The sequence below is a fragment of the Chiroxiphia lanceolata genome, chromosome 2 (assembly GCF_009829145.1).
Source record: "Chiroxiphia lanceolata isolate bChiLan1 chromosome 2, bChiLan1.pri, whole genome shotgun sequence".
In the NCBI taxonomy this organism is placed as follows: domain Eukaryota; kingdom Metazoa; phylum Chordata; class Aves; order Passeriformes; family Pipridae; genus Chiroxiphia; species Chiroxiphia lanceolata.
This window is the reverse complement of record NC_045638.1, coordinates 58,910,988-58,932,005: the sequence shown is the minus strand read 5'-3', so window position 1 is coordinate 58,932,005 and position 21,018 is coordinate 58,910,988. Positions and strand designations below refer to the sequence as shown.

Here is a 21,018-nt window from a genome sequence, read left to right as displayed (position 1 = left end):
CTAAGAGTCATTTATTTCTGCCTTTGCTGACTGTAGCTACAAGAACACTGTAGGCTGTAGTGCAGTAGAATCTGAGCTTTCTGTATGTTTCAGTCTGGACACAGTCTGTCAGAGCTCATTGGTGCTCTTCCTGAGCTTATAAGGCTTTTTCAGCCCCAGTATCTTGCCGATATCACTGGTGATACAGGAGCAGGAACAGTGTGTTGCTGTGCTACAGCATATTGTCTTACTCATGCAGGTTGTCTTGCCCTGTACTGTGTCTGCAAACCTAGAAATCGTAATCTCTGCATGGCAGAAAAATTATGGAGGTGGACTTCATATTAGAAAGCATAAAATAGCCTACATGTTACATTTCTTCCTGTTGGGAAAGAACTTTATTGCAGTTCATTTTAGAAAATGTGTTGGAAATATCACAAGACCTGGCAATGCTGCAGGCCTTAGATAACATTAGTATTGATAAGACTCCTAACTTGAGAGCATGTTTTTCTCTGTTCAGCTGACTCTTATCAACCTGCCTGGCAGGACCTTTAATTTGTCTCCTCTGAGATTACCAGTTTCAGCATTGAGAAAATGTACTGCTTTATCCGTAAATCTTGCCAAAGGCTTTATTTAAGTAGTAGAGAGGCAATAAATGACTGGGTTTGGTGTTCACAGTTGTTTGTTCTGTTTACATTTTCTGATGCTTAGCCTTCATTGCTAGTTTGTGTGCTTATTTTTTTCTTCCTGATTGAGAAAGTCTGTACCCTCCCCTGACCTGTTCTTTTTTTTTCACTTCATCTGTTCCCTATGGTACAAAATCAAGAACCCCCTAGGAGCTAACAAGCAGCTTTCCATGGAGCTGCAGCAGTAGATTTGTAGCTCAAAGTGTTCTATTAACAAAGTTTTAAGAGTTAATTCCTCTGACTTCTGCTACAATACAGAAAATTGCCTCTTTGAAACCTGATATATGAAAAGTCAAAAGAGAATTTTTTAAAAACTTTTTTCCCCCGTTATTTATTTGTTAATTTCAGGATTAGACCTTACTTGTACAACCTCAGTGTTGCACTGTGTGGGCGTCTGCCTTCTCCATAAACCCAAGACCCTCAGGTAACACCAGTTCCCTTCCTTTTCATCTAATAGTGCTCAGGTATTGTAGGCTCTCTCACCACACTACTCCCTCCCCATCCTCACAGCTCGGGGAGTCCAACACTGCAAACTTCACTGAGCATCAGACTCCAGACTCTAGCAAGTCCCTTGGACCTCATCTTTCTGGGGTGTTTCCCCAGCAAGCAGCCTTGGGTTTTTAAATTAGAATTCTCATCTCCTTGTTGTGCTTCTGCGACAGGTGAAGTGCCACCTCCTTTCACACAGTGCCAAATCTCTCTTCAGGAGATGTGAGCAAGAAAGTCTTATGCTGCCTTTTGTCTAGGCTTTCCATGCCTGGGACAAAGCTGCTACTGAAAGCCTGGGGTGGGGTAGTGGCAAAGGCAAAAAAAAAAGATGTATCCTGGAAAAGCATGGAGATCTAGGTTTTCACATAATTGAAATAATGCTTGGGGTGGAACTAGTGGAATGCCCCTTTAATGACCACAAGGATGATGGCTTTCCTGAACTCTCTGTAAACCAAGGTTATGTCCCCCAAAGTCACACTGTTGGCAAAATTTGCAAACAAACAAGGCAATATTGTTGTAATTTTTAGCATTACCCGGAGAAGTTTACAGACATTCAGAATGACTCAATTTATAACAGTCATCTTCTAACTACTTGGTTTTGAAATCTTAACATGTTGAACTTGCATATCATTGTGTCATAATAGTGTTTTAAATGAGTAGATGCTGTTTACAGCTATATTTGTTGTACCAGCTCTATGAACAGTTTTGTTTCTGAACTGGGAGAGCAGTATTCTTTTCTGAAGCTTAAAATGAACAAACATGGTGTTAAATGGTAATGGCAATGATGTTCAACTGTTACCAGCACCAGTGGAGACAGCTTCTTGGGAGACTGTGTGTGATACTCCTACTATAAGCATTTTTAGGAAAAGCAATCAACTGTTTAGTTCTACAGAATATTACACAATTTCTTGCAGAAAGAAAGACAACTGCAGTTTCTTTTTCTGAGTGCTTGCTCATCCACATTCCTCAGGTATCATCATACATCTTCCTCCTAGCTTCCCCAGTCCTTGCCACACTGCTTGTTTTCTGGCATTTTGTTGTGAATGATGATGATCTGCAGAGGCAGTGTTTTGAGACAATGTTCTCTGTGATATACCACTACATAGGAGTTACAGAGTGTCTATTTCAAAAGTAAATAAACCCCATAATGTTATTTTTTCTGATCCTAAATTTCTTGTGTCTCATTTATTGATTTTGTTTCAACCCAGTGGATTATGCAAGCCTCTCTCTTCGTATAAAAATTCCTTCAGGTTTTTAACTATTAGTCACTTTCCTATGAATCTACCCTGTGTTGCAGGGCAGGAGACAAAATTAGGATTATGTAATAGTTATTTAGCAAAGATGATCTAGCCTAGGAAAATAATATTTATTTTGTTATATACCCAAGTTAACATGTCCTCTTCATCCCCAATCCTAATTCTTGAATCAACAGAGTAAGGGCAACATGACCCTTCTACCCAAAATAGATGAGATACTGCTCCTATTAAATTGTATTATTTATTGCCTGCCATTATTCTGCTTGTATACTAATGGGGAGTGGAGAAGGAAGATAATTTTCTCAAGCTGTTCTCATCTTACTGAATGGAAACCTTGCAATGCTTTTAAAAGGTGAAAATAATAATACCACTGATTGCTGCAAATGATGATGTAATTTTTTTTCCGTTTATGATCTAGAGGGGCATTACCCACTGTAGAAGAGACTAATTGTCACTTAAACAGTTGTAATAGGTATAAATAGAAAAAAAAAAAAAGACATGAGTGTTTGAAAATGTCAATAGTGCAATTATGGTGCTGTGAAACTTTGGCCAGTGGGTGAGCTAGAACTGGAGGTGCAGAGTTGGAGCTGCAATTGGACTTCGTGCAGCCTGTGTATTTCATAGCATCAAGGCTCCTCCTAGAAACCAAATCTAACTCTGGAAGTCATTGGGCAGTAAGTGTTTGGAGACTGAGGAAATACTTCAAGGGGGCATAATATGTGTTTTTTCTAGTTTTATATTCTTTCCTAGGCATCCCTAGGAATGGCCTGGTGAAAGAAAAATGAAAAGTTGTTGTATGATGGGAGGAGAGAACTAGGGGAAGGGTCAAAGGATCAAAAATGGGGATTTCTGCCCGGAGATGGGAAGGCTCAGGTGTTAGAAACAGTTCACAATGACCAGGGGACACTGGGCTAAACAGACCTTAGTCTGGGGTAGTGCAGCCTCGTAGTTTTGTCCTCATATAGAAATCCATGCAGTTGGTACCTATGCCAGTGTACTGTCAAGTGTGATAAGGAGCCCTTGGCTTCTCCTCTACCAATGGGGAAAGATGGGCATCCAAGTGTCAGTATTTTGGTCAATTTGGCAACTATTAATATTTTTCCATGAGCAGTCTTTCAAGGAATTCATAGAGGCAAGGATATTCTTTTTGTAGTGTATGGGGGTCAGTCCTACCTTCAACTGCCTCTGTCCTTTCTGCTTGGTGGCCCAAGAAAATGGACAGGAGGCAAGTGGAGCTGACCAAGCCTGGGAGCAGGTTAAGTGCCTCCTTGGGGAGAGGGGAGGAAGTTCCTTTTTACTCATAGCCAAGCAGTTGAAGATGATTGGATAAATTTTGGTAATTGTCATTCGTTCCTGATACTTGCAGGAGAGTTCTGGTAAGTTCATTGTGATCCAAGTCTTAATGACAGAAAGAAAAATAGAAATACTTTGCATGCACATTGTGTCCTACAGGATGTTGTTAGAACAACTGTTGGTATTTCTGACTTAAGCACTTGATTTTGCAGCTTTCCTATTGTCATGGTAGTTATTGAATTTGAAATTTCCAGCCTTAAAAAAAGACTGAAGAGATAGCTGATGTATAACTGGGTACCTTTTCTGGCACACCCTACTATGGTGGAACACAAGTATCCACCGGACTGACACAACATATGCAAAATATATTTAAGTTTTATTTATATCTTTATGGAGTAAAAAGGAAACAGTATTCACAGTATGGAGATTTTATGTGATCATTTTATTCATATATCAAAGCAAGACATGCCTCCACCCTGATTTGAAAAATTACTCAAGTTTGTAAGTACTTTGAAGTGTCTGTAGCTGATATGGCAGCTGATATATTCAATATACTTGTGGATTTGTTCAATGTGAACAGGGAAAAGAACGAATTTTTTACTCTGTGTTCCTTTCTGCTGTGTAATTCAAAGAACTGAGTGAGGTGCCTCTGATCAGAGATGGTGTGTAAAAATTTCAAGCCCTGACACTTGCAGAAATGCATGAGTGCTCATGAAAATGGGAAAAGAAGACAACACTGAAGTTAGTGTTACAGCAGATGACTTCACATGTATGCCATAGATGTCAGTGTTAATTACACAGACATATAAAAAAGCCAGTTAAAAGTGTGTAACTTAATGGGTCATTGAATTTTAAAAAAAGGCAACAAACCAACCAAACAACACAGGTGTTTATTTTTACTAATGATTAGAGCTGTACATTTTTCACTTAAAAAAAAGGGTTTCAAGTTCTCTTTCACAGGTTAAGAGGGCAGTAGGTACTCTGAACCGAAAACCTGACAAATAAAGGCCTTCTGTAAATCTTTTATGATAGACTATTGTATAGAATATTCTTAGAAGATGTGTCAGATGGTTTACATTTTACCTGTGATTACCAGTTTATGAATAACTTTCATTCAAAAAGTATTTTCTACAACAAATGCAGACCTATCAAATTCTCTACTGGTTTTTCATGAGTGAAATCATGCTCTGATAAAATACAGGTACTGCTTTCTGATATAAAGTGCTAATGATTCATTCCTTGATGTTTAGCATCCTAAGAGCCCAACTGAAAGGCAAACAACCACAACATACTTTAATTAACATATATTAATTGTTTGAAATCAAAATTGATTTGGGCTTTTTTTCTTTTCAACTGCAATGACATTTTAAATGTCAGTCAAAGATCCATTACAAACGAAGGTTATAACCACAAGCATTTAAGTGAAAATGGATGATTTGACATCCTAGGAGCAACAGCCTCCTCCACTTTGTGCTGATGCAGGCTGTGTATTTGACAGCACTGAGAGCATGCTGCTTTAAAACTTGTAGATTTGTTATGGAGCTTTTTTAGACTGTCATGTCACTTTTTCTTGCTCATGTAGAGAATTGTGTCTACAAAGGCCTTTTCTTGTAATTGTTCTGTGTGATGGTGTTTCTTGATCTTGTCCTAGAAGATCAGCAGGATTTTCGATTTCTTTTAGGGGAGCTTTCACATTTATTTTCACAGAAGTTCTACAGATTCTTATAAGCACAAGATTAGTGGTTAATGAGGATTTTTTTTAATATATCAATTAGAAAAGAACTTGGAGGGGGAGGAGAGAAGGATGACACGCTGATAGCATATGTAAAGAATAATATTTTACTATATTATACCTTTTGTTTGTAGATAGTTAATGCATTTGGACAAATTCAGAAAAGTTTTGGGGTACATGGACAGTTCTTCAGCTTGTATACCTGAAATGTAGAGTGATCTGATTTTTAGATAGTTGAGTTTGGAAAAGTTCCACTTAGAACCACATCTTGTATGAACTGTAAGTCTGTACTGTGGGGACTGGATTAGAAAACTTGATCATTTCTAGACAGTGGATTCATTCTGAGGGAGTATTCTGGAGAGGTTGAATTTTCCCATTTGATAAAATCATATTGGAATATGGTTCAGTCACTGCTGCCTGGTCCGGAGTTGTGGAGTCCCTGTCTTAGTTCATGTCTGGCAAGGAACGTAGTTAGCAACACTTGTATGTTACAAGTGAAACAGTTTCATGTTGAAGGATAAATAGACCTTGCATTTATATTTGTAGTCGGTACTACTAAGGATTGATTTTTTTCGCTCTAAAATCCAAAACAAAACTGTTCTCAGCTTGTCTTGTGTTAGCTGTTTTTCTTGGTTGTCGCTTCTACTATAGATTGTACTGTGTTCTGTTGACATTCTTAGTATTTTTTTCCTTTACAAAATTGATGTTTTGGGAGAACTACTTAGTTGGGTTTTTTATTTCTTTATTTTTTATTCTTTTTTTAATTTTTTATTAGCATTTTACCTGAATTTTGGGTTCATATGAGCTGTGAATGATGATTGTGTTCAATGACAAACAAAGCTTAAACTTAGATTTAGTGAAGCTTTTTTTTTGCCTTTTGTGATGATTTTTCAGTTTGCTTTTGTGAAGTGACTGCTTTGTAATGCCTGTGGTTAAATTAGTTACAGTTGTTCTATAGAAGCTATTACAACTTTGTTTAAAATTTAAATGAAAATATATGATAAATAGTGGAGATAAGGAGAATGAAGGTTTATTCACTCTATTACTTAGAGTGAATAATCTTAAATGCCAGCAGGTGGTCTATTCAAAACTGATAGTACTAGTTGCATTTAGTAAGCCACTGTGCAAAGCAAGGGCTCTGGTAATTGCCTGTCCTTATGAGCACAAATGATTGCTAGGAAATAGTGACTATAGCATTGTAGGATGTCATTACTGGAAACCTGTTACATTTAGCTTTATGTCAAATATTTTTATTAGCCATTTGATATGTATATATATTAGAAAATGTAGCATTCTGTGCAGATTGAACTCGTTTCTCATAATAGAATGAATCTCCCCCAGCATTATTTTGTTGTTTTACATCTTTTTGGCAATTGTTATTACTGTAATAACATAGTATAAACTTGGTTGTGAGTTGAGAAATCATTTAAAATCAAGTTGATTAATTTTAAACTCTCTTGCAATCTTGTTTTTTGCAAATGTGGTACAATAGATTAGCATAAACACTAATGAACAGTCAAAATCATTTATTCCAGTTAAAATCCATTTTAAATTTGTTATAAGCAAAACATATTTTAAGCCTATTTATTATGTGAAAATACTGCCACTGCTGTTCAGCAGAGCAGTTAGGTGTATGCATGTTAGTCACACAGGTACACAGAAATTCAGCTAGACTCTGCTTGAAAGACAGCAGTGGGAAAACATATTACAAAAAGCATAAAGCATTCAATCTGTGTTTACGATGTTAACAGGTAATTTTTATTAAATTCAGACATAAAATTTTCATTCAGCTTAAGTAAGCCAGAGATAGATGTCATTATGAGATTTACATACCATTAGCTCACATCAGTTGATTAGCAGCTGAGCTCTGTGGTACAAGGCTAGTTAGATACATTATTTGTGATGCCAGGAGGCTGCAGCTGAAGGAGGTTTACTGGCTGCATGCTTGTGTCCTTTGCCTTTGTGATTACTTGATAAAATGCAGTGCATCACTGTGAACAATTGACCCTTTTGAGCAATCCAGACTGGTCAGCAGTCTAAATCCACATTTTAAAGCCGTCATTATAGCCTCAAACTTAAGAGTTTCCAAGGTGCAGACAAAGGTGTTATCCTCCTTCAGTACCAGTCGTGTACCATTTTCAGACTTTATGAAGTACTTGAATTGAATAATATTTGAAGATACTGAAAACTCTTCCGGAAATCCATCCAGCCTGCTTTTAGACACCAGTACAATTCTGGATTTTATTTTTGCAATGAAATCAGGAGCATTACAAAAGATTCTGAGTCCCTGTGAACGGTCGTGGCTGTCAGTTATTTCCAGGAAAGTAGTCTCTCGAGATGCTAGCTGTTCCTTCTCCCACCTTGATTTCACTGCATCCGAGAGTACTTTAAGCTGGAAAAATTCAGCTTCTTGTGCCAAAAGTTGATTTTCTCGAAACCCCTCTGGTAGAAGAAGTTCTCCATTTCGTAGGAAGTTGAGTATGTGTCTGAAAAGGAGTCCATCTCTGTCTATGAAGTAATGACCATCTGCATCAAATGGACACATTATTCTTCCGTTTATGATCCCTTCCAGAAACGAATCAGGATACTTGGTTAGTGTCTGTTTTTGTGTGATATATAGATAACCACCAACATTCAGAGTAATCAGAGACGTTTTATATTCCTTGTCTTGCTCAGAGCCTTCAGAGTTGCTGTTTTTTTCTTCGCATTCATTTTCTCTTCTGCTTGCTTTTTTCTCCATTATTGAAGCTGAGACAAAAAGCCAGCTATCCTGCTTTGTTCTTGTCAGCTTGTAAAGAGGATGTTTCTTTTTAAAAAGCACCTTTATTCAGCTCCGGAACGATGCTGGAATGGAAATGCTGCTAGCATTGCTCTGACTGCCAGCTTGGGTTTGCAGTAGGTGGCGTATCAGCTGTGTGTGCAGGGTGATAGCAGGAATATGACTGTAAAGGAGAATTTGCATTTAACTGTATAAGGGAAGAAGGGTATAACAACTGTTTGTCTCCTTCTTTCCTTTAAGTCTTAAGAAGTTTACGTAGCTTCTGGGCTTATCCACAGAAATGCATACTACTGTTCTAAATGACACCTTATCTTTAATACTTGAGGATATATTTGTAGTATCAGCTAGCCAAATCATATTTAGTGCTTAAGGTGTTAAACAGATAGCTTCATTTATGTTTCAAGGATTTTAATTTTCACAAGGCCTCTTTTGACATTTTTTTTTTGGTAATGAGTATAGTATCTGATGCATACAGCAGGACAATACTGAAAGGAAAGGTGTCCCTGTCTGTACAAGGGGGCTGTCATCTATGGAGTGTGTGCACATGCATGACACTCATTTATGGGACACGTGCACAGCAGTGAGATGTTTCCACAGAAGATACTCTGGAGGTGATGCTTAGGGCTTGCTGGTCTGACTGGTTTAAGTTTTTGGTGAAAGCTCTCATTTGCAGTCATAGGGAATATCCTCACCAACACAGGAGCTGCAGCCTGATTAGGTTTTGCTTACTGCCTTCCTGTGTGCCACAGACAAAAACTGTTTTAGAGGGGGTATTTACTATTTATATTTGTGATTGCTTTTAAGTCACCAAGACTGTCTAGCATCAGTTTGTTCTTTTTTGATAGAAAAAGTGAGCTGCCCTGTGGAACAAAGGGTTAGTGTGCCTAGAGATAGCTTTGAACATCACATAACATTATAGCTTAGCAACACTTGGGTGTGGGGAGGCGAAACATCGTTGGAATCGAATGGCTGTCTTCCCTCCTGTGCTTTAAGCCTCTCTCTCAGTTGCCTCTTAAAAAAAGGTTTCCCCTTTAAACATTTGCAGCTTGGAGCAGGAAAGGGAAAGCTCTCCACACATCTCTATGTGCCTTTCCTTGGGGAAGCGGATGGATGGGAGCCACTGCATGCATTCCCCAGCACAGGTGGAAGCAAACGCTTACCTTGGGCTAGATCTGGAGAGGAGGTCGCATCTTTTTCAAGATGTATTTTTCACTTTACAGGTAGATGTGTCCTGTTTTGCCTGATTAGCAGTGGAAATTCTTCTGCTCTATTTCCAAATATTTCTACTGCTCCCACTGTCTCTAAGGCTGTTTATTGATACTGCAGGGTAATCACTATCATATTTTATTAATTGATAACTGAATCTAGCGCAAATAAATGCACTTTTTTTTTTTACTCTCTATTCTTCTTGCCAGGGTATCTCTAGCACTTACACACTAAATTTTTCTGCTGCTGTATGTGATATATTAAGCAGATATTATTCATTAGGTTTGATTTATCGGGAATTAGTCATGGTTTTGTTTTTAACTCTTTGATATGATGGATATGTTCATCGTAACTTCAGTTGAAGGAATTTCAACTAGTTTCTAATTTTTAAACATTTGGGTTTTTTTTTCAAAATTAAATCCTTTCATGGTTATTGAATTAATAATTGAGAAAATGAAAGAACCAATTAGTTTCAAGTATGATTTTTTTTTTCTGTTACAGGAGACATCCATTCAAATTTAGTTTATTGTCAAGTAATGGAAAATTTACTTAATGGGCTTAGATTTGGCATAGCTACAGTATTAAACCATCTTATAGTCTGTTAAACTCTAAGAGAATGATTTCTGTGGTGCTTGCATCTTACACAGTGAACTTGAAACACTCTGAAGCTGAACTACGAGTGTCCTGGCACAGGTGAGCAGGAGTTTACAAGGAGAGCAGGGGTTTGTAAAAGATAAGAAATTTTCCATGGCCAGTTAAGCTGTCTACACTTTAAGAGACAGAAGTTACAGAACAGTATCTGCTTACTTAAATTTTCATCATCTTCTCAGTGTTCTAACTCTTGCAGTTGAAATTTTCCACTTTGGTGAACAAGTAAGTATTCTTTGAAAGATCATGCAAAATCGTTCTAGTAGTTTGTATGATAAAATATTCAAAATGAATTTGATGTGGAAAATATACTCTGTGGAGTTCATGAATATTTACATTTAAACCTTTGAGACTTGAAAAATTTAGAGCTGCTGTAAAATTTTCATCACCACAAACCCATGTAACTTTATTTCACTTCAGCTGACAGTCATCTGTGATACAAAATTAAAGCCTGACACTTCTTGGTGAAAATTTTCCACTTTCTGTGCCATACTACAAGACTTTTCAAAAAAAACATGGTTATTCCTGTGCACTCAGTGATACATATGGCATTGTCGTGCCTGTAGTTTTAGTGGGGCGGTTTCATACAGCTCATTGTTTTTTGAAGGTGTAGCTATGCTGGATTTCCTTTTTTCTGTCTTTTTGTCCATGCACTGGAAGATCATCCAGAAGTTCATTTTGGCAAAGATATGGAAGTATTTCTTGCAATCAAGTTCGAGACTTTGACTGTTTTTGTGCTTTGGGAGTCTTTTTCTGTTGTTTACCGGTGTGACAGCTGAGATATGCTAAATGCATCCCAGATCTTCTTGCTTCCAGCTTGTATTGAGACGGAGTAACTTGTTGCTGGGTGCATTCCCTTGCTGTGAGTGAACTGTCTGTTTCTGCCCTATCCAGCTGAAGTGTCCCACTTGCCAACATGAGTAGCTAGCAATCCTGAAATGACTGCTACTTCACAGATTATCAGTGTCACCTGTATGCTGGGATTGGCCATTCAAGTAAGGAGTAGTCCTGGAATCCAGCAATTGAAAACATACTGTTTGGGTTCCATATTAAGCCAGAAAATATACTAAGCACCCTTACACACACTTAGGAGAGTAGCTGTAGTAGTACTCAGTTTCCAAGTTAGTCACCCTTTGGGTTGCACCAAAGGGCAATCCACAGAGCTTTTCAGTTTCTTCTCGGTCAGACAAGCCATCCTGGAGACAGTGAAAATGCAGTGCTGGTATTTATCACTTATATAGAAAAACAAAACCAAGGAGGAAGAGGCTAGCCTGCTGCTCCTCATTCTGCCCTACAAATTTCCTTTTGGAAAATAAGGTCACTCCCACTCAGTTTCCACCCTCTTCCTGAACCTCCTGGTCTGGAAGCTTGAGCGTGCCACGGAACTGAGAATTCAGGTCCAGAGCACACTACAGAAAAGCTGGTGCTTTACCAATGTTTCATCTTACCTATCCAAACGGTACCAGCCTCATTGACAGTCTGCTGTCAGTGAAAATAACCTGGGTTACAGAAAACAACTACTTTTATTTATTGCAGTACAAAAGGATATGAGGAGAAAACTCAGCTATAAGACGGAGAGAATTTTAGATGTGTATTAGGAAGCCATGCTAATGGAATCCATATTGGGTTACTTACCATTTAATGTCATAACACAGAAAATTGGCCAGGTCGTTGGACAGTTAAACCATTCAGTAGCTCCTGTTTCACGATGTTGGTAGCATAGATATTCTCATTCCAGTTATGTCTCCAGATGTTGATTAACAGCCATTGAAGCTGTTACGTAGTAACAGCTCTACATAGTAATTAAAATTGAAGATTTTCAAATCAGCAAGTCTGAAAAATTTGCATTCAAGTGATGGCTTAAGGTCCATCTGTTTTTTTATTTTTCTAATTTTTATAAGTTTTATAAGTAGTTATATACCAGAAGTAGGTTTTAGAAGCAGCAGCACTTATTCCCTTACCTTTAGCTTAGTAACTACAACCCTTTTACCCCAATTCCCCATATCAAATATCCCCTGAATTCCATTAGAAAATGTTTAGTCTCTTGTCAAGGTAGGCCTATTCTGTTTAGAGAACACTCGTACTTTGGCCTAAACCGCAGAGTACAGTCAAGGACTAGGTGACTTATGTGCCCCCTGTACCCTGAAAAAGATGAAGAGAGGGTCTCAGAGACCCCAGGCCCAATTCCCAAGAAGCGTGACTGAGGGTGGACCAGGGCAAAAGCCAGGGTGGAAAAATCTGGGATTGGACAGGCAGTATTATAAATTGTAACATTTATAACAGAGAGGCATGCTCGCGTCTTGTAGCTTTATGCCTAGGCACAAATTAAATCCTTTCCTTATCTCACCTTCAAAACTAAATTGTCTTGGAGTTTTTTCTCCCTGAATTTTCTTTTAGGCATCAAAGAGTTTTCAGAGGGCTTTCTAAGAAACTATTCAGGTTGCTGTTGATATTTTTAATAATTTTTGAGCACTGCAGTGCTACAAGACTGGAAAAGCAAATGCTGTGCCAGTATTTGAAAGGTGAATTGGATGACACAGGTATTTAAATATGAAAAGATACTGTACGAAAGACAATAAAACATCTGACTTGGAAATCAATCAGTTAAAAATTAAGGGAGAATAATATAATACTAATCAATATGAGTGGAGAGAAAATGGGTGGTGCCAAATTTTTTTGCCCCCTTTTTTAGTTAGAATTTGTTCAGAAAAGTAGATGATGTTTTTTCTGTTAAATCTTGCAGTATGTTTCATTTGTCATTTTCTAGTAGAATGTATACCATATTAATTTTCCTATAATTTAGCTATACAAAAATTGTCTGCAGGCTTCAAACTGGGAAATGTTAAGTAGAGAATTATCACTCAAATGTTCCTGTGATTTGGTTCTTGGTCCTATGGTTTTTAGTGAGCGATCAAGAAAGAGATAGTTACTGGTGATCTTGGAGATGATACTGATGAGAGTGTAATCAGTAAGGCAGTACATTGCTGATGCAGAACCATTTGGATTGTTGGTTGGGATAGTATTTTAACATCACCAAATATGAAGTTTATATGCCCAGGAATACACCCTAGACAGGGCTTGCAGTGTGTATGTTTGCAGGAGAGTTAGGGTAGAGGCTCTGATCTATATATAATACATCACTGGCAACTAAGCATAAGGTCATTTTTCTGTGCAGTGGTCAGTAAAACAAATGTAGGATGCATCCTTGGATTCCTAAATAAGGGAATGCCAAGTGAAGACTGGGTGATCCTCTTCTCTAGTTGCATAGCTGCTAGGGAAGGGTGGTCTGAGAAGGGCACCAGCTTTGAGGCTGCCTTTTGAATGCAAGAGAGGTACCATAAAATGCCTTTAGTCTGTAAGAGCAGAGCTTAGATCTAGTGTAGGAGGGGGCTATTCCATGTCCAGCCAACACATGTAGTAGCTGGGAAGCTGCAGAGCAGTTTAAGTGAGCAGAGTGGACTTCCAGGGCTTCCAACTTGGATGCTGGTGTGCTGGTTTTGGCTGGGGTAGAGTTAACTTTCTTCACAGTGGCTGTTATGAGGCTGTGTTTTGGATCTGTGCTGAACACAAGGTCGATAATGTAGAGGGGTTTTTTTTATTGCTGAACAGGGCTTACACAGAGCCGAGGCCTTTTGTGCTCTTCATACTGCCACGCTGGCAAGGAAGTTGTGGGTGCATGGGAGGAGACACAGCCAGGACAGGTGACCCAAACTGACCAAGGGGATATTCCAGACCATATGACATCACGCTTATATATGTAAACTGCAGGAAAGAAGGAGGAAAAGGGGAACGTTTGGAGTGATGGTGTTTATCTTGCCAAGTAACTGTTGTGCGTGATGGGGCCCTGCTCTCCTGGGGATGGCTGAACACCTGACTGTACATGGGAAGCAGCAAATTAGTTCCTTGTTTCGCTTTGTTTCTATGTGTAGCTTTTGTTTTCCCTATGAAACTGTCTTTACCTCAACCCACAAGTTTCCTGTCTTTTACCCTTCCTATTCTGTCTCTAATCCTGTTGGTGGAGGAGTGAGTGAGTGGCTGCGTGGGGCTTGGTTGCTGGCTGGGGTTAAACCATGGCAGTCCTTTTTGGTGCCTAATGTGAGGCTCAAAGGGTTTGAGACAATGACATATTTGATGGGAATGTGCTAGATTGAATTTATCACTGTTAGTGGTGTTCAGCTAGAAATGAGCAGGCTCCTGCTCAGTCTGTGGGGCTTGGTTGCTGACTGGGGTTAAACCATGACAGCTGGGAAGCAACAGCCCAGCTTCTACCAGTCGAGGAGCTGGAAGTACATGTGCCCATAGCCTGTCCTTACTTCACTTTCATCTGCTTTTTACCGCTGCCTGAGAACCATGCATACTGAGTAAGGTATTCATCTCCTTCTTCCTTGACACTGCCCACAAAGTGAAGGAGTTGGTAAAGGACCAGATCCTGTCCCACATGCTGTCAAGTCTGGCTGTGATAGACAACGTCTCAGGAGAGACATTCATGAACTGAACTTTTTCAGGCCAATAAGAATGATTAAGAAGCTGAAAAATTGGCATAATGGAAGATTCAAGGAAACATGATTTATTTTTATTAGGCTTGATAAAGGTGGAGAGTACATAAGTGCATGGATGGGCAGAAATGCTTTCCTAGCAGGCTCTTCAACCTAGCAGTCAATGGTCTAATAAGACAGTGCCTGGAAATTGGAGCTGAGTGCAGTCAAATAGAAGACTGATACATTAAAATCTCCAAGTCAGCCCATCTCTCTCTAAAAACTCCAACAATCTAATCCGTATCAGACCATATTCTGCACAATTTCAGTATATTTCTTTCATGCCTGTTTGTGAAAATTGCCTTAAATGCTTTTACCGCATTCTGTTCATTTGATAATGATTGTCAGCAGGACTTGAAGCTGGAATCAGCATCTCCCCAGCATATCTCTCGATCGTCTCACTGAGACAACGGTTGAAATTACTTTATGACTTAGCACCAGGGCATCTGGGCAGGGAGGTCAGGGTGAGCGTGCAGTTGGCAGCTAACGATGAAGCTATGGGTCACATAGACCAGCCTGTTGGGAGCTGCACTGACTGTGTATTTGTACCTGCCATCCCATTTAGGGCAACTGAGAGCATAAGACACTTAGGAAAATATTTTATTTTCCCTTCTCATCACTGGTCTTAGCTAGTCTTCCAGGCCTATTTATTTATCTTGTACTATCTGCATTAATTTGAGCAGGTATTTTTAACAGGGAATTGCCACTTCCATGCCTTATTCATCTGTTACCTTCTAGGCTGATGTGACTATGGAAATACCAAGGCAGATGTGTAGTACTCTGGATTTTTTCCAGTGCAGCTGTGGTCCTGCAACAGGAGAAGACAGACTCAAGTCTCTGAATTTGAGTTTGGTGAATGAAGGCTGAGTGGGCTGCAAAGATAGTAAGAACTGTATTCCCTCACTACAGTCTTGTATCAAGAGGTTTGCATGTGTCTTTGCAGATTTATTCTGCTAGACTCTCTGGGTATGTTAAAATCCTTAAGAGGGTCCAGGGAAAATGAGACATAAACCTTGGCTTTTGGACAGTGGTTGAGCTTAGACATCAGACAAGCTTAGCTGCAAGGCAGTGTTCTTGGAGTCTGTGGACAGCCTCATACTGTGAGGCGATTGGAACATTTGATCTGGATTTGACTGCAGAAGTCAGTCTGGATCAGTGGTAATTAAAAGAGGGTATTAGCCAAGACATCAAAGAGGACATATCCAGAGAAGTCGTGGATGCCACATCTCTGACAGTGTTCAAGGCCAGGTTGGATGTGGCTTTGAGCAACCTGGTCTAGCGGAAGATGTCCCTGCCCATGGCATTGGGGTCGGAACTAAGTGATTTTTAAGGTCCCTTCCAACCCAAACCATTTTGTGATTCTATGACAATACTGAGAATAAACATGCTTAATTGGCAGGTTCATTTCCTAAATAGTTGGTATGGGGGAGCTCTCTGCTTTACCTATCCTAATCCTTAAAACTTAAAAATAATTCGAAAATTCTGCAAGGTGCAGGGAGATTGATGGTGACATGTCAGTGTTCAGGCAGCTGGGCTGGATGGCTCAGATGAATATAGGTTAGCAAGCCTTGAACCTGTGCCAGAGAAACTAGTGGAAAAATTGTTACGGAGTTCAAGAGGTAGATAAGATTGGAAATAACACAAATGCTAGCAAACATGGCTTTATGCAAGGGTTTTCTGGTCAAACAAACCTAATTTTGTTTATTTGTTTATTTTGAAGATTGTGAGTTGAAAGTAACAGCGTGCTTGCGGCCTGCTTAGCATTTCATATTGCACATAGAGTCTTGTGACATTCCAATTTATGTATAAAAAAAATCAGCAAACACAGAACAAGATGAAAAACTGACAGTTATCAAAAAGTAATTATGAATAGGAAGCCACTGGGGTTGTAGTTTGAAGGGCTTCCTCCAGGATTAGCGAGGAGGATAGTAGTGGTTAAGTGAGAATCACTGCTTATAAAATGTCATGATTGACACAAATGGTGGTCAGACAGTGAACAGCTATGACAGGACTGTCACGGTGTGACTGGGATCGCTTAATTCACAGAATCTGTTTAAAGACAATGCATTTTAACCAAGCCAAAGGCAATTATACCCCTAGGAACTGGGAATGCAGAGCACATAGATAAAATGTGAGGTTAGAAAATACTCAAAGTAGTTGTGTTAGTAATATAATAGCCAGTCAGCTCCGTAAACCCTCAGATCTTGATTTTTAGAGACAAACTGATCTTAACACAGTTTAGCCATCTAAACATGAAGTGGTCATGAGACACAGACACCACTGTCCTGCCCCACCCCCCCAAAACCAAACCCCAAAAAACCACAACAAAAAAAATCCAACACAAGGCAGATCACTGAATTCTAAAAGAAGTGGGACCAATTTTCTTTCAGCAGTCTCCCTTCTTCCCTCTCTCAGCTGAATTCAGAGATTGAATTGAGATGGCTGAAGTGAGGTGAGAGAAATTCCAGCTCCTGTATCTGTTATTTAACCTCCATATGTGTTTTTTGTAAGATCAGTACAATAGCATTATATCTGGTTTCTGGTCTCTGTATTCAACTTCATTTCAAGATTGAACAAGATGCAAATAAGAAACTCAAAATTGATTTCAGTGTGCCATAAATGCTGTGTGATGAGATAATGCCTGGGCTTAAATTACTTCATTTATTGAAAATATGGTTGAGAAATGACTTGATTACTATGTATAAGTACTTTCAAAGGGAGAAAGCACCAGGTACTGAAAGGCTCTTTATGATTGTATAGAGAGTCATAAGAAGAACCAACTGCTAGAAGCTGGAGTCAAATTCTTATTAGAAATTAAGCAGCAATATTAGTACAACTAGCCACAAATAGTACGTACAAAATAGTACGTACTAATAGTGCGACAAGCTACAAGGTTCTGTAGAGAAGAGAGACAATAAAATTTTTCTATCTGTAATACAGAGGAAGTCAGGCAAATTTGCCAAGTTGTCTCTCCTGACCATAAACCTAGGAATCTGCAAAACCAGAAGTGTTTTAATACAAATTTTCTTTCTTTCATTCAAAACTATCTGAAAAAAATATGGCATTCTTATTCCCTTCAAGGATTACCAAGAAATTTTAGATTAAATCATTTTAGAATACATGATGTTGGAGTAATTGCTCTCTGCGTTATTCAGGGAGAGCAGACTTAGATTTGCAGATGTAGTAATATTTCAGTCTGTAAGGTAATAGAAAAATCAGAGGCGTCTCAGAGTGCCTTGTGTTACTTGGCATCAGTACATCTAAGCATTTCTGTTATCTTTTGTGTTGCCAATTGAAAGTGACAATGGCAATGTGGTGCCCTACCCCAAGAGCAAGACAAGACTCTCTGTTGGAAAGACATTTTAAAGAGTGAGAGCTAATGAAGCCATTAAAGCTCATTGTTGTATGGCAAGGCTGTTCCAGAGGTGTTTGTTTTACACATATTGTACTGGCGATGTCCAAAAGAGAGGAACAAACTGACAGGCTGTCATGGTTTGAGATCCCCAAAATCTAATTCCCTAGCTCCATTCCCCCTCCCACATCTCAAACCAGTGTGAGATAGGTTTTTTCCAGACAAACGCGCCAGACTCAAAATGGGGAAAAGGGAATATATTACAATGACTGTACAAATAAATACTACAATACATTATATACACTATTAGCTATCTCTACCATGACATAATAGTATTTACAATGGATCAAATCTCTTCTCCCTTCCAAATAAAAGTCCAGGAGGGGAGAAGAAAAAAGACCCCTTCTAGTCTCTGAGCAGCAGTATCTTCTAAGGCAGCAGGTTCTCTGTGTCTTCCATGCAGCAGTTGGAGCTGGATCTCTGCCAGCACTCACGAGGGAGGCCTCCAAGCCCCTCTCGGCCCCTCGACGCAGGCAAAGGGGTCTTCCATGGGCTGTGTTCACCCCAGACAAAGGTCGTTCCACTACGGTCATACCACGAAGCACAGGGGGTCTTTGTGACCGTCTGGTATCTTCAGGGGACTCAAGCCCCTTGCAGAGCTTCTGTGCTCTGCCTCAAGATGGCTGCGAGCTTCTTTGTAGCTTGCAGGAAGGGAGGGCCCCAAGGTCAACCTCCTACACACCGTCCTGGCTGAGCTCTCAGGACAACCGAGCTTCTTAGCTCCTTTACTCCATTTAGGACTTCTAATCAGTAAGAGTCCACCCCCTCCATTTTGGAGGGATCTCAAAGAAAGTTTAGGGGAGTTTTGCAGTTCTTACCCCCAAACCTTCTCTCTGTAGAACTTAGTTCTGCTCTCTGCTGCTGTTCTTTCTTTCTCAGCTTGCAGAAGTTCTGTCTGCTTTGCTGCATGTTTGTTTGCTGCTCTCTTACCTTTTGGCTCTGTGCCGCCGCTTTTTCTCCGGTCAGTGCTGGTCTGCCACTGCTTTCAGGATCTCTTGTTGCTGCTCACAGTGGAGAAACATCTCCCAGCTCAACTAGACACTTAGCCCAGTCTAACACTGTTGCAAGTCTCTGCAGCTCCCAACTGGGGCTGGGGGGGGGCAGAAGCCCCCCAGAGGGCTCCTGCCCTCTCCTCGTGGCTCCTACAACATAGCTACCTCTTTTACCACCAAACTGCAACAACTTTCTCTTCTGTTCTGGTTGTGATATGTTTATATTTTGCAGAAGCGTTCATTGGGTAAAACTTCAAAACTTCAAGGGTTACCACCCCCTGGGGTTTTACCATCTTATAACTGCAGGGGGAAAAATGTTTCCCCCCATGACACAGGCTCTCCCCTCCCCCTCCATCATTATGCATTAGAACATTGTAGTAGAGATGCAGGTGTTTGCCCACCATCACTTCTCTCTTCCTTTCTACATCAAGTTACTTTTAATTTTTAGGCTTCCCCACCTTTATTGAGTGGGCTGTTACTGCTCTGTTAGTCATCATTGCTTTAGGCAAAAAGGTGGTCGCATTGGATAACAGCGACTGTCCCGGAGGTGACTGTACGGAGACAAGTATTGGCTAGAATACATGTACATGATGTGCCCTAGGTTATTAACTGAAAGTTTTTATTTCTTTTTCCTGAGTGTTAGCATATGTTGTTCCTTTAGTGAATTTTTTTTTATATTGTAATAAGATGAAAATGTGTTACTCTTTTCCTGAGGATAGGAATAAAATTAACTTTCATTTTACTGTCCACTAATTTTGGATACTTGATAATTGATTCTCTTTGTACATTATGTTTTTATAGTCACTGACTATATTCATTGCACGTTTCCAGAAAGCAGTTCCTAGATAATCAGAGTGCAACATCTAGAGAAAGGAGGTGCCACTTCTTACTTCAAATTTGATCTTTGTGATTCATTCTTAATATATAAAACATCTGAAGGCAAAATAAGGAAGTCTAGGATATACCAACTGTGCAAACATGTTTTTCCTGCTTATTTCCTTGGTGTCTAAATACCAGATATTTTAGAACTTTATTTGAGAACATATAATTACATTTTATTTAGTAAATTCTTACTTAGTGAAAAATAATTCAAATTTTGACCATGTTGGTGACACTCATTTTAATGTCCAGTTTTGTTTGGTTTTTTTTCATTTTAGATAAACTTGCCTTGGAAGGAATAGTGGTGCAACGTGCTGAATGCAGACCTGCAGCTAGTGAAAATTATATGAAGCTGAAAAGGTAGGAGTGCTTCATTACAAATGGATATGTCATATCCGACTTTGATGCTTTTATTATTGCCTTACTAGGGATGGATGACTTCAGTATTATCATGGTCTTACTTCACATTTATACAGGATTGGAACTGGTCTTGCTTTTGGGGTGGATTTACAGTAGGGAGGGAATGAAGGCTTGCGTGGGACTTGTACCTCCCTCTGATTTTGTCTGGTGGGATGATGCAACCTCTCTGTCCTGTCATAGGCAAAACTCTTACTAGAGCACATGCTGTGCCTCTTCATACTTGAAGATATGAATGTATGACTATATTCAAATATGATTGAAGCTGAATTTCCTGAAGACTTAAAGGTTTACATTGGTCTGTTCAGGACACACTTCTTGAGTATGGGTTTCGCTGTGGATCGTCCAAGTTTAATTCCACTTAATACTGTGCCATGTTAGACAAAAAGAATCTCTGAAAAGATATTTAAAATGTCCAGAATAGGAAAGAGTTTGTGGAGAAGTGCTCGACATAAACTGGCATGCTTGCTAGAAAAGGTAATGACTGAAAGTATCAGAAGTGGTATGGAAACCACAACACATACATTTAAAAAAAATCATTTAGTGACTTCTAAAAAGTTCAGCAGATATGTCTAGAATTGTGATACGTGTGATTCATGGATCTTATGGATACATCTTTATGATGTTCTCTAGTAATAAATCAGATTTGGGATTGAAATGTGCATTGTATTAAGTGCTTCTTTATATATATTAAGCATGTGAGTTTTCATTAAATCAC

The 21,018-nt window shown here is 39.3% G+C and overlaps 2 protein-coding genes across 2 annotated transcripts in view; one reads left to right on the top strand and one right to left on the bottom strand.

Moving 5' to 3' along the window:
* The window catches only part of GTF2F2 (general transcription factor IIF subunit 2), an 87,969-nt gene that overhangs the window by 21,195 nt on the left and 45,756 nt on the right, over positions 1-21,018 (top strand). The window contains exon 6 of the mRNA XM_032679431.1: positions 20,162-20,243. Coding sequence (XP_032535322.1) covers positions 20,162-20,243 — 82 coding nt within the window. The remainder of the gene's footprint in view (positions 1-20,161; positions 20,244-21,018) is intronic.
* KCTD4 (potassium channel tetramerization domain containing 4) lies at positions 4,572-8,407 on the bottom strand. The gene has a single exon (XM_032679432.1). It carries the CDS (start codon positions 8,170-8,172, stop codon positions 7,399-7,401), a length of 774 nt encoding a protein of 257 aa, XP_032535323.1. The 5' UTR covers positions 8,173-8,407; the 3' UTR covers positions 4,572-7,398.